This window comes from Chaetura pelagica, unplaced genomic scaffold, assembly GCF_000747805.2.
Source record: "Chaetura pelagica isolate M959 unplaced genomic scaffold, ChaPel_1.0 scaffold159, whole genome shotgun sequence".
Taxonomy (NCBI): Eukaryota; Metazoa; Chordata; class Aves; order Apodiformes; family Apodidae; genus Chaetura; species Chaetura pelagica.
The window spans coordinates 736,157-750,213 of record NW_009954555.1 but is presented as its reverse complement, the minus strand read 5'-3'; the positions used below and the strand labels follow the sequence as shown (position 1 = coordinate 750,213).

At 37.4% G+C, this 14,057-nt stretch overlaps 1 protein-coding gene across 2 annotated transcripts in view; it reads left to right on the top strand.

The window, feature by feature from the left end:
• Positions 1 to 14,057, top strand: part of VPS13D (vacuolar protein sorting 13 homolog D (S. cerevisiae)) — a 104,119-nt gene that overhangs the window by 54,382 nt on the left and 35,680 nt on the right. For both annotated transcript variants that reach the window (XM_010005122.1, XM_010005121.1), the window contains 15 exons: positions 257 to 387; positions 635 to 801; positions 932 to 1,055; positions 1,775 to 2,010; positions 2,737 to 2,845; positions 3,490 to 3,650; positions 3,988 to 4,096; positions 4,687 to 4,866; positions 5,151 to 5,267; positions 5,605 to 5,754; positions 6,680 to 6,829; positions 7,660 to 7,756; positions 8,799 to 8,947; positions 11,183 to 11,317; positions 11,650 to 11,817. In XM_010005122.1, the coding sequence (XP_010003424.1) occupies positions 257 to 387; positions 635 to 801; positions 932 to 1,055; positions 1,775 to 2,010; positions 2,737 to 2,845; positions 3,490 to 3,650; positions 3,988 to 4,096; positions 4,687 to 4,866; positions 5,151 to 5,267; positions 5,605 to 5,754; positions 6,680 to 6,829; positions 7,660 to 7,756; positions 8,799 to 8,947; positions 11,183 to 11,317; positions 11,650 to 11,817 (2,183 nt within the window). The remainder of the gene's footprint in view (positions 1 to 256; positions 388 to 634; positions 802 to 931; positions 1,056 to 1,774; positions 2,011 to 2,736; positions 2,846 to 3,489; positions 3,651 to 3,987; positions 4,097 to 4,686; positions 4,867 to 5,150; positions 5,268 to 5,604; positions 5,755 to 6,679; positions 6,830 to 7,659; positions 7,757 to 8,798; positions 8,948 to 11,182; positions 11,318 to 11,649; positions 11,818 to 14,057) is intronic.

Genomic DNA, 14,057 nt, shown 5'->3' with positions numbered 1-14,057 from the left:
TGATTTACTTGTGATTTGAAATAATGGGTTTTTTTCTCTGCAGTGCTTATGATCACTAAATTGTACTTGAGAAACAGAGGGTGATGGCATAAAATTATGTTTACTGTTTAAAATGTTTCAAAACAGGGCAGTGGTGTGGCAGAAACAGCACATCTCAGGAATCCAAGAAAAAGAATATCTGCTTCACATTGTGGCAGATGTCTTTTGCTCTTGCTTGTAAATAACGGCTTTGTTTTCTACTTGTTTTTATTACCAGGTATTGATATTAAAAAAGGCAGGGGCCGTTACATCGACACATGCATGGTGACATTTGCACCCCGGTATCTGTTAGATAACAAATCAACCTACAAACTTGCCTTTGTTCAGCGAGAGTTTGCCAGAGGTCGGGTAAGATGCCTCCTTTTGATTACTTGTTATTATACCTGTAGTTAGTTACAGTGTCTTCTAACCAAAAAGAACACAGTATTACACTTGAAAGTCTGGGCTGCTTATGAAGATCCTTCTGAGTATTCTAATACCAACATCCACCAAACAGAATAATTTCTGTGTTCACACGTGAGAGGTATATAGATTAACACCGTGGCTTTTAATACCTGTAGGATATGTATGTATATTTACCAGTTTCTGTTCCTAGGGAGCATCCAATCCTGATGGCTACATCTCCACACTCCCTGGTTCCAGCGTCGTGGTCCACTATGATTACGATCAGCTCTTGTGTGTGAGACTAATGGATGTTCCAAACTGTGTTTGGTCTGGGGGCTTCGAGGTCAACAAGAACAACTCCTTCCATATTAATATGAGGTGATGACTGTATATACATTTTGTGGGCCATACTTCCCTTTCGTTGATAGAAGCAGCTGTTTAACACTTAAGACTGTGGGTGACAATGACAAGAAACCAACCTCTCTTTCACTTGTTTGTTCTTCTTCAGGGACACCCTGGGAAAGTGTTACTTTCTAAGAGTAGAAATCACTCTCCAAGGAGCCACATACCGCATTGCCTTCAGTGACACAGACCAGTTACCCCCACCCTTCCGCGTAGACAATTTTTCCAAGGTAAAAGAGAAAACAATCCCATTTTTTCTTCTATTTTTAAGTAAAAAAAAAACAAAAGGATTTTTTATATTCATTAGAAGAGGAGACCTGACTAGCTTGTGCAATGGAATAAAATGAAAGTGTGTATAGCAAGAGCTATTTCTGTGTATAATTTTAAATTTCTGAAGCTTTAGTAAAAGTTGATAGTACTCAATTACTTTGTGTTTAAATAGTAGTGCTAACATTATGGATTTCATGAGTGCATTTGAAGTGTTACAAGAAAAAGTATGAGTGAGAACATTGTGCTAGTGATTATAAAAATCAGAGAATTTACTTTGTGCTATTTTCAGTAACTTACTGACTGCTTTGTGATCAGAGCAGGAGACATAGCTCTAAATTATTGCTTGTTCTCATTCTGGATTTTGGTACTGAACTGTTCATTAAAAATTGGCAAGTCTCCTAATACTGATTTAGAGTGTTTGAGATGCTACCAGGGAACTAAAGATGCTTTGAACCCCAGATGACAGACAGAAACAAGGATGGCATTTTTCATCCCTTTGGGACTATATTTAATTGAGATTCAATTAGAAGAAAAGTTATTTGAGACCACTGGCGCAGGGAAGCTGTGAGCTGAACATGTTTCAGTGATCAGGTCCTGAAAAGTGAACAAATGATAGCAAAAAATCTGCCTGATTAACAATTTCTGTATGAAACTAAATCCTCTTTCATCACTGTTACAGGTCCCAGTTGTTTTTAATCAGCATGGTGTCGTTGAGCCAAGACTGTACACTGAAGTCAAGCCCATGACCTCTCTGGATTATGCCTGGGATGAACCTATTCTCCCACCTTTCATAATGCTGACAGTGAAAGGGGCTGGCTCCTCAGAAATTGTCTGCAGCATGAATGACTTCCAAGATAGCAAGCAGCTGTACTATGAAAACTTCATTTACATTGCTGCTACATATACTTTCTCAGGGTAATTCTTTAGATATTAGATGAAAATATTTTGGATGTCCATGTTTATGTTACTGTTCTCTTAATGGTTGTCGTTGGAAAGTTTTTCAAGTGTAGTTCAACTTTGCAGCTAGCAGAAGAAATGCCAAAATTCAGAAGTTGGGTCTGGCAGGTGATATCTTACCTTGTTTGGCCATGGTGACTTAGCTTTATAGGTGCAGCTTGCCATTGTTTATCTTGTCACATAGTGAGAAGGATTTAGCTGTGGCCCCACTGTCTGATCTTAGAAGCACAGAGATGTTTAGGGTCACATCTGGGGCTTAATTTCATTTGGTGCAGGAAGAGCCCTTGAATACAGGACACACCTGTTTACGACATGCCTGTGAATTTTGAACTTGCATTAGTTCATATCTTACTGAAAACAGCTACAGGAGATTGTTACATGCTTTGTTCCTTTCCTCAATATAAGGTAGAAAATTTTCTTTGGAATTTATCTTAGTTGCCTGTGAAGTTCCTGGTTGCAGTTAGAAATCAAAGCGCCTTTTAAGAATGGACTCCAAGTGAGAGTTTACACTGATAATTACAGAAATAAGAAGAGGAGGGAAAACCCCAAGCAATATAATTACTTTCTCACTGGCTGTGTTGGAAGCATAAGTATCGTTGATTGGAATTTGGTGCAGATCTAATTCAGCCTACAGAGGAAGCAGCTACTCTGAATAAAGAGGATGATGCTTTCTTCGTGTTCTAGTTTACAGGAGTCAAGTGTAAGACCAGTTGCTTCAAATAAGGATGCTGCATATGCAGAACTTGTCCTTGATGTTTCTCCAAAGACTCAACGAGTTGTACTGAAAAAGAAGGTACAAAGACACATTTGACTTTTATTAAAATGCTGTTGCAATGTGCTGAAGTAAAATTGTATGCTGGGAGAAAGAAAAAAGCATTTTCATGGGAGCTTTTAAATATTGGGGGTAGACTCCATTGAATGTGACAGGTAATTGCAGTTCAGATTACCTGAATTTTGATGGTACTTCTATGTATGGCTTTTATGGGGGTGAGGGTGAAGAAAAGGGAATTGGAATAAAAGTAGTAAGGAACATTGTAAATGCCTCTGAGACAACCTAGTGTGGTGATTGGATGCTGGAGGTTCTAATGAAGTTGCAAGGTAGGGCATGCTTCCTTTTTGGTTCAGTTGTAAGCTAAGTGTTCTGTTTGTGGAGTTCTGAAATAGAAACTGTGTTTAAATATTGCTGAAATAAAAAACAGCTTTTAAATACAGCTCTGCAGCTAACAATGCTAATGTAGAATGCATATTAATTGAATATCAGAATTGAATTAGAAGTCTTTATACAAACTAGTTCCTAAACGTAATTGAGGGCTCTGTAGTTGAATGTATACAAGTCATTCCAAGAATTACAGTTCAAAGCATATGATAGCAAAACAGAACAGAAATATTTACTCTCTACTACTGTGCTCATTTAAATGTTGAACTTTTATGTAACAGGAGCCAGGAAAGCGATCCCAGCTTTGGAGAATGACGGGCACAGGAATGCTTTGCCATGAAGGTTCTTCAGTTCCTCATAACCCCCAAAAACCTTCTCCTCGCTCTGTGGACTCTTGTATGATTTTGGATATTGCAGGTCTGGCAGCTGTCACAGATAACAGGTATTGCACATACAGTTTCTCAGGAAACTGATGTAAATTCTAACCATGTCTTTGAAAACATACTTAATGTGATGAATAAGGAAAGAAAAAAATCTGAAGGCATGTGGAAGAGCTAGATTTTATCTTATACCTTCATGAATGGACCTTATAATCACTTCTGTGGTTTGGAAATACATTTAAGAGTGTGGCTAATGTGTTTTCAGCAGCAGATGGTTGAAAGAGCACTTCAGAAGTGAGATGAGGAAAACGAGCTTGAACAAAATTAGTGTTTGCCATTAACAGATCTTAAGAGTAAAACTGGAATCCTCTCAGTACTAGTGGTGTGTGTTGGTTGCAGGTATGAGCCCCTGATGCTGAGAAGGCCCGATCGGCGGCGCAGCACTACCCAGACATGGAGTTTTCGTGATGGAAAATTGACCTGCGGTATTCATGGACTTGTTGTCCAGGTCTGTATTGATTAGATGTTGAACTTCGTTTGACTGTTGGTGATCCAGAAAAGAGAGTCATTTGGGCTTAGTATTGACAGGAACTAAAAGGAATGTCATAGCCATAAAAGAAGGTTCCAACCTCCAGATACAGTCATGATGCTGTTTCAGTTCTAATACCAAAAAACAGATATAGAGAAAAAGATTTCACTTAGTCTTATGATGTTCCATTGATAATTTTGTGATCAAATTACTGTGTAAGCTACTACTTAGAAGCAAACAAAAAAACCTGACTCAGTAAGGATTTACATCCTCATCTGCAGATCCAGAGTTCATCTTCTAAAAAGCTTTCTATAATTTTGAAAATATTTTCAGGGAGGATTTCCCCTTCTTCAGTTGTGATATGATAGCTTCAGTTTCTGAATGTGCAGTGGGAATACCTATTTATTTATCTTGGCTGTTCTTCTAGCTGCCAAGCTAATTAAACATGAGTTAACAGAAACTTCAGCAATACCAAGTAAAATATTTCTTTTAGTTCTGAAGAGTAAGGAGAGGAAAGTAAAATGCCCTTAATTATTATTTTTTCCTTAATCTTTTTATTCTTTCTCCAGACAAAGGGGGGAATCCTAGGTCTTCATGATGGAGCAGAAGTTGTTCTTGGTCCTGATACTTCACTTGAACTTTTGGGGCCAGTTCCACCTGAACAGCAGTTCATAAACCAAAAAATGAGGCCTGGGTCAGGAGTACTAGCTGTTAAAGTCCTTCCAGATGGGCCAACTAGAGTTCTACAGGTGAAAGTTCTTCATTAACAAGAATCTAGTTTCATTATTTGCTTGTATTTAAAACACCTTTTGCTGTATTGCATCTCAAAAGAAAAATAAGTTAATTTTGCTGAATTGTCTTACAAAATGTAATGATAAGAAGGGGGAGGGGAATAACTTAAAGCAGAAATAATTCTGACAAAATATTTCATTGTGCTTATTTTTTTTAAAATAATAACTTTATAAAGTAGGACAATATAGCTGTAATTTATAGACAGAAAAGTGCTTATGGTAGTGATGTGTTTGTTTATCAGATAACAGATTTTAACCAGCGCAGAAATGACCGTTTATCCAGCGAAGGAGAAGAACTTGCAGTCACTGAGCAAGATCTGCGCAAGTTAAAAAACCCAGATACAGAGCAGGAGTTAGAAGTAAGATATTACAACTAGTATCTGTCTCTTTCCTTTATCATTTTCCTTTCTAGATTTGAGGAGGTTGGAGGAATTGCTTTTTAGCTTTTCCTTATTATGACCTCTCGTTACGAACTGGTAGATTTTCCTTTTAAAACTTCTCATTCTTAGAAATTGGGTTTATGTCTTAACACCTTTTTATTTGAAGACTAATCATCAGTGAGCTGTTCAGCCTCTCTGGAGATGAGCCTATAAAAATAACCATTTTGCAGAAGTATGAATTCAGTGTCACAGGTTTTTTCCAGTGTTGGTTTGTTCACGCTTGGTTTTTTTTCTTTTCAAATATTCTTTTTCTCAGGTGCTTGTGAAACTGGAAGGTGGAGTAGGATTGTCTTTGGTCAACAAAGTTCCTGAAGAGCTGGTATTTGCAAGCCTCACAAGAATTAATGTCCACTACACACAACTGTCAACAAGTCAGATGCTGGAGCTCAGTGTGCAAGACATCCAGGTATTTGCTGTTGAAACAAATGTATTTGTTAATGGGTTTTCTGAATTTTTTGTTGTCATCAGTTTGAAAAACATTTAAAGTTGTTACTGAGATTTCAACTCTTGAATATCATAGAAGTTTCAGTTAGCATTGATGTTTCTTTTTTCCTTTGTTCCTTACTTATTGATAGTTGATGGTGATATGTTCTATTTCATGCCATTGATTTCTATTAGGCAAGTTAGAATTTTATTTTATCTCTCCCTTCCTGGTTCTTGATTCTTTGTCATTACATGACAAAAAAGCAGCCATTGAAAACAGGAGTACTAATGCTGGTAGTACCACAGAATAAATCACAGACAAGTAAGACAAATGTAAACCTTTTTTTATTATTTCAACTAAGGTTTTTTCTGACTTTGCATATTCAGAGTTGCCTTTGTTTTCAGTTGAGCCTTTGAAATTCAGAATTCACAGGTTAAGCTGTAAAGTTTTTATTCCACTAAATAACTCCTCAAAATTAATTAAATTCTGTCCCAAATATGCAAGATTTCCTTGAAAGGTGAATTGTGGGTATTGATGTAGATTAAATGAGATAAATGGATCCTTACATGCATCAGCCCCACTTAAATGTGCAAGTAGCTTAACCCTACTGTTGTTTCATATTTTTGGCTGTGTATTTCAAAAAAGGAAAAAAGAAGTCCCAGAGAACACAGCAGTTTTGTTACAGGTTTTGTTTGTTGGTAGCTGTAACCATTTTTTTTTAATGGAGGTGTTTTCTGAATATTTTTTATATAGTCTCAGTGATGATCAATAATCAAGTATATCTGGTATTTCCCTGTTCAGGGACCATGTATTTCTGAGAGCTTTTATGTCCGTAGCTGAAGATGATCCGTTTTGCTGTTTATTGTCACCTGTTCAGATTTTTTTGTCTTTGTTTTCCACTCTGTAGGTGGACAACCAGCTTATTGGCACCACACGGCCTTTTATGCTCTTTCTGACACCAAAGATGAGTGAAAATGAACCTGTGGAGACTGGTCCTGCAGTGCAAGTAAATGCAATGAAATTTCCCAGTAAAAACGCACTGACTGATATATACAAGGTAAACCACAATTTCTTGATTGTGCCATGCAGGTATTACTCTGTATAAATGACTTCTCTAGTTCCAAACTTCTACTGGTAATTTGAATTAAATAATTTTTGAAATACACTTTGAGTTGATACTGAGGCTTAAAAGATGCTATATCCACCTTCTCATGTTCACAGAGCTTCAAGCTACAGTACAGTGATAAAAAGGATAATATGTTTTAAAATGTAACAAATTAGGCCAGACTCACCTTTGTTCACATCTGTGACTGTACTTTGCAAGCCAGTTATTCTCACCTCAGAACTGATAGGTACCATTGTAGCATTGTGAAGCAGAATATCTAAGCAGTGCTTTCCATGAGTTGTGTACAAGGTTATTACATCTCTCTGATCAGCTGTTATCTTACAGCTTAAACCCTGTTCTGTGCACTGAAGCTCTTGATGGTTGGAAATTTATCCACCACCTGTGGTGTGCACTGGGAGGGCATGACTGAGTTGGTTATCAATATCTTTTCTTTCACTTGGAATCTTCAGCTGTGTATTTTTGACACTGTTTTGAAAAACACCTGCTTTTGGTGTTGGAAAATGGCTAAGCATCAGATTCTGAAGTGTTAGATTTAGGTAATGAAGCACAATACTTTCCAAAAATTTAAACTGTCATCACTAGTCACAGGTAATCTTAAGTGAAGAAAACTGCCAAAGACATTGTGGAGGTGGGAATCATGCTACAAATCTATTCCAGTGAAAATACTCCATTGAAGTAGGATACATTGCCCAATTTACTAGCTTACGTGGATCATATATCTAGTGCTGATACTGTAAACTGAGACTTGTTCCTCTTCACAGCATCTCATGATCACTGCTCGAAAGTTCACAGTTCAAATTGAGGAGAAGCTACTTCTGAAGCTGTTGAGTTTCTTTGGCTATGATCAGTCTGAATCAGGTATAGTATAAAATTACAAAGACCAGTTTTACATTATACAATATTATGATCTTAGCATGTAAGCTAAGTTCAAAATACCAAGCAAACTCTTGCCCGCTTGGAAACTGCAGCTTTTGAGCAGAAGCTGGATAGATAATATCTCAGTGATCCCTGTAAAGCTGTGAATATATTATTGTGGATTGTGTGTATGTACTGTACTCAGGTAATGACCCATGTGGCTGCTGTTGGCTAGTACAGGATGGCTGAGCTGAGCCTCTGGGGGAAGGAATTCAGAAGTCATCTTAAATTCCTGTCTGGATTCATTTAAATAGGGATAAAGGCATAGTGCTCTTAACTTGGCAAGCCACTTTGTTTAGTGATGCTTGTTTATTTAAACCCATGGCTTTGTCCATTTGTTCCCTGGGCAGTTTCTCCTGCCTAACTGAAGGAAAATTTTGGCTGTCTGACCTATTAGTTGTGGCATCCATACCCCTGGCTCTAACTTAATACAGCTTTTCTTCCACTCAGTGAGGCAAGACAGAGCTCTTGGATCTTGTGACCTCATAGGTGTTGTTCTAATTCTTCTATTGTAGGCTTTATCTGTACTTAAGAAACTTCTGTCCATTCTGTAGTGATAACTGAAAAGATTGTCAGCTTTGCTTGCTTTGTACATTATATTGGTATTTGAGCATGTAAGTGTAGAGAAAGTAAGGAGAGGAAAACATACCAGGACTACACAGTAGGAAACATTGTGGAGTTTGTCACCCTGCTTCTCTGTGCTGACAAGGATCAGTGAGAAGCAGAATCAAAAGCTCTTAAAGTTGAATGACTTTTAAAAAATACATTCATCTATTAGAGATGCAGGGAGATCTGAAAAAAAAAAAATTGAGCCTCAAAGTTCAACTTCCTGTCACCAACATGAGTAAGTTTGTTGGCTACACCAGCAGTCGCACATACTTTTTATTTATACAGAGAAACTATTAACTCTACAGAATATGCGTTCATAGCCCCGTATTTATTTATATATAATCTGTTCTGATTCCTGTGTTTTGTCTGAATTCAGAAGTTGAAAAGTATGATGAAAACCTCCATGAAAAGGTTGTTGAACAAGGGGGAGCACAAAAGCGATACTATTTTGAAAATCTGAAGATCAGTGTGCCTCAGATCAAGTTGAGTGTCTTCACTTCCAACAAGCTACCTTTAGACCTCAAGGTAAGTCAGTCCAGTCACAGAGTGTGCTTCCAAGTAAAGAGATTCTATTCTAGGAGGAAAAGGGAACAAAAGCTTCAAATTACTACCATTAATTTCCATTTACTCTTCCATTATTTAAGTTACAAATAATAGAAGTGGCAGTATATTATTTAATTTACATAATTTCCAGTCTCTTCTGTAATATTCTTTCATTTTTGTAATTTCAGTTGAAGCACAGCCAACTTCACCTAATAACTCACTACTTTACAAAGGATCATAGTTTCATTAATGGAACTGGAAGGTTTGTGTGAGCACTGTGCAATTTGGTTCAGTATTAAAGTGAATTCAGATTGAGTATGGATTTGGATAAAAAATCTGAGCCTTTTCATGTGATAAATTTTCTAGCACAGTTGTTCAAGTGCACCAGGGATTGCAAATTATAAGAAGATGATAATCTTGTCCAGTATGTTGTGTGTTGGGACCTTCCTGGACATAACAAGGTGGGAACAGTCAGCAGTGTTGCAAATCCTTCTGAGTTAATACAACTAATTTCCTCCAAGGTGGGGGAGTAGAAACAACACCAAACAAACAAACCATGAACCCCCTGTGCACTGTGGAGGAACTGAGCTGCTGCATATTTCATGGAATCATAGAATGGCTTGAATTGGAAGGGACCATCAGCTTGTGTGTTCAAATACCAAAACTGAGACAGCAGGGGGTTTTGTGCCTTTAATATTAGGGACATTAAGATGTGCAAGTTTCTAAAGAAGTTTAGTTTTGTGGAATGTGTGTCTATCACCAGTCTGTTCTTCTATTGCTCTTCCCAAATCCTTGTGTAAAGGAGCTGTGATGTTCCTTACAATTCAACATCAGCATCTTGAATGTTTGCACTTTAGATTCCACATGAAAATGCTTTTCTTTACATTATTTCAGATTTAGAGAGAGAAAACAGTGTTAATGTTGGGTGCCTTCAAGGAACTAGTGATGTGCACTGCTGTGTTTGGATTTCCTACCACCTTTGGTGTATGATTGCATATGGAGATGTCTTGGCAGCTGCCAGCATTGTTCCCAAGAGAAAACTTGGCATATACATTTCCCCCCCCCCCCCCCCCCCCCCCAACAACCACCCCGCTTTTTTTTATAATCACAGTAGAGCCTTTGTAGAAGTTTTTCTAACTACTTCTAATGTTCCTGCCTTGGACATTGCTGTCTGGTAATTTGGTGTAGACAGATTATTTTTATTAGGTACCAGTATTAACAAAGTTGGCTTATATAATATCTGATAGTTAAACAGGAAATTACTTCCTACCCAAGTGAATAATGAGGACTACTCTAGTTAGTCATCCATTTACTGAAAAAATAAATAGGTCCTTTCTTGCAAACTGAAATCCGACCTGTCATTTACCTTAATTGCCTGCAGATGGCAGAAAAACTCGTATTACCTGCTGCCATGCAGGCCTGAGCTATTAATGGAGAAAGATGTAACACCAGTATCAGGCTTCTTGCCTTCTTCAGTTTCTGGTGACTGTGCAGATGCTGTTATCAAGACCTGAAATAGAAGGGATCTCATTCTTTCTTAAAATACTAGTTTTCTTGTTAATTTTTCGAAAATTATTTTTATGTATGTGTATATATAGATGTGTATCTTGTCCACCTTAAATGAGGTTTTTTTTCTTTGTGTAGATGGTCCAGGCTACAGATGGCCCATGAGCTAATTACTGTCTTAGATTTCTCCTTATAAAATAATTGAAAAAGCTTGTTTAAAGCATTTCAGTGCACCACATAATGTTAAGAAACGAGCCTCAGGCGTGCAGGAAGTTATGTGTGTTATTCCAGCTCATCCTGGCACTTAATCCATTCATAGGAAAACACCCAGGTTTGTCTTCACTGTGTGTCAAGGAAATGAAGTTGGAGTTGAACATTAGAGCAGTTACAGCAAAGTATTGAGTGTGGGATCTTAAATACATTTTGCTTTTAAATGTTACTACCAAGTGTAGGAAACAGATGGCATCAGGAGGAGTGTTTAATGACTATTAGTTATTAAAGAAATGCATGTCTAATAATTGATCATCGCTCACAAGTAAACGGTTTATGGAGTAATTACTTCTATATAAAGTGTCTTCTTAGCAGTGGTAAGCTGCTCTGGCAGCTTCAGATAATTTTGGTTTGCAGACACTTAAAGATTAATTCATTTGGGTGCTATAAATGAGAAGTAGAGAGAAAAATTAAAGTAGCAATATCTTTTTATTTAATTAGGCTTTGAAAAGCACACTGGGATTTCCTCTAATCCGATTTGAAGATGCTGTGATTAATCTGGATCCTTTCACTAGGGTCCATCCCTATGAAACTCAGGAGTTTATCATTAATGACATTCTGAAACACTTTCAAGAGGTAAGTGTCATGTGGGTTTTATTGTGGCACAGACTGAACTTCCCTTGATTGATGAGTTCTGAGGGTGCAGTAGCTCCTCGTCGGCTATTTACTAAGCGTTTGTGCCTTGTTACACCTTTGGTGCATGGAGAAAGAGCATCACGTGCTCCTAAGAATACTCTGCATTTGAAGATGAAAATATTTTTGCTCTTGCTAGTATTGGTGTGTTCATTTCTTCAGTAAAACTGTTTAGTTTTGTATATGTTTTGTGGGACAACTTTTTTTTATTCTCAACCTCACTGATGTTAACATGTCCCACAACTGATACTTCATTCTTCTCTTTGGTTTTACAGGAGCTGCTTAGTCAGGCTGCAAGGATTCTGGGTTCTGTGGATTTCCTTGGCAACCCTATGGGTCTGTTGAATGATGTTTCAGAAGGTGTTACTGGGCTTATAAAATACGGAAATGTTGGTGGTCTCATAAGAAATGTCACACATGGAGTATCAAACTCTGCTGCAAAGGTAATAATGACTATATTAAAGTTTGCTAAAGCAATAAGAAAAATTATTCAGGAAACAAGTTAAATAGAATTCTTGACCATCTTTAAATTGTTCATTGTGTTTGAAACGTAGATTTTTTAGAAACACGCTATACGTACACTTCAGGGGTCCCAGAAACAATGCAGGAGTCCATGAAACCTCTTATACACAGATATTTTGCAGATGGAATGGAGTAGTTAACCAGAGTGAGAACTAAAATGTTCCTCAAGTGAGTTGTAATCTTCTGTGTGCAAAAGAACCAAGTTATATTAAATATACAGCATTGTAGAACTGTGGAGTATTTAAGGGGTTATTTAGTATAACAGGAATTGTTAACTTATATTTTTGGAAAGTAATCAAGCTCATGTGAATGTCAATTATTACACTAATGTTTGAGTTTGCTTTGTGGCATAGGAAAACAACAACAAATGAAGTAATTCCTAGATTGCTGTGCATTTATCTTTATTTTAATTCCGAAGTCTCTGTGTAGTGAACATTTTGTCCTTCCTCTTAATGACTGAGAGAATTCAATTGTTCCTGTGTTATCAGTGAAAATAACTCTCTTTAGTACCTGAGAGTGGTATGATCTGAGACAGCAGCCAAAAATAGGAAGTGGTTTTGATCCAAGGTCGATCCCATACTTGATACTGAACAAATATATGTTCTTGAAATATTTTTGTTACATACAGGGTGTGTTAACATGGACTGTAAATGAACCATGTGATCATGGGTAGAACTGCAAGGGTGCTTTCTTCACATAAGGGCATCTGGTTAAGATCTGTGTTTGTGAAAATTCTTTCCTACCTATTACTTTCATTTTCCAAAGTGGTAAGTTTGTACCTGCCTATTATCATGGTTCATCCTTTCACAGCCTTTTCCACTTAATTTGTATACATGGAAATTTACTTTTTCCCCAGCTCAGTGGGAAAAGCTAATTGAGAAGATGAGCGAGGTGAAATACAGAGTTTGTATAGTTACAGATGGCTTAAGACTAAAGTTACCAAACTGAGTTAAACTGCTGTAGAGATCCCCAGTCCTTCACCAAGTGCGTAGCTGTCAGCACACCCAGCCCAGGTAGTTGAGCCATGAGGTAGGATTACATGCACCCTCTGTATCATCATTGCCTTGTTCTCAGCATTAGCCCATTTTAGACAATTTCATGAAATTCAAACAAAATGCCATCTTGTTGATATGCCTGCCTTATCCCATACTGGGCAAGTCTGTGGTTATCAGCACTGGAAATATAAGCTTATCCAAGCAAGCTGGTAGAAGAGTTACTGAGCTTCTGTAAGGCAGCATCCATCTGTGCAATGAGTATTTTTGTCCATACTTTCTGCTCATGGTTCTAGTCTCTTGTGACCCATCCACTCCACTCAATAGAGTATGTTTCTTTAGAGTTTCCTTTCTATAGAGTGTTGTTTCCTCATTGCAGTCACATCTGCAGCTACAGTCTCATAAATCTTTCTTTAAAAGGCACGAGCCTTCCTATGTTTCCCACAAGGGCAAGGTCATTCTTTGAACTTTGGAGTCATTTGTAACCAAGGGTTTTGTGAAGGAAGATTTTCAAAGGCAAAAGGGCAGTTGGATGCTGAACTCCTTTCGAAACCAAGCAGGAGCTGAGTGCCTGCTTCCCATTTATACCTTTGAAAATCACCCCATGTATTATTTATCTGTCTTCCCTTCTTTCTCCTTGATATATCCAAAATGTCTGTGATGCAAGTCTCACACAGCTCCCTTTTAAAAACTTTGTATGGATTATGCATTTGCCCTTTCAGAACAAGGAGATAATTATATATCTTAGGAAGGCTTAGTAGTACAGTGTGGAACTCGTTGATTAATCTTCCTTCCAAAGGATGGATCTTAATTCTGCTACACAGAAGGAAATTGTGAAAAAGGATCATGTAATGAAGATGAATTCTTCCCTATATGTTGCTTTCCTTTTAGGCATCTAAATCTGCTAGAAAACTGAAGCCAGGAATGTCTATATGATAAAACCCTGGCTTTTCAAGTAGAATTTGTGACGTGCTATGTACATGGTAGAGTGTAGACATTTGTCTTTTGCTCCTTTCTACTCTACCATGTAATGCCTTGTGATGGTGTCTAGGATATATGAAGTTTTGGTGAAGAAAAAAAAAGGGGGAGGGGAATAATTCCAATTACTCAACAAAAACATGACTGAAATAAAAAATATTTTTCATCTTGATATTGGTGCTCTCTGTAGG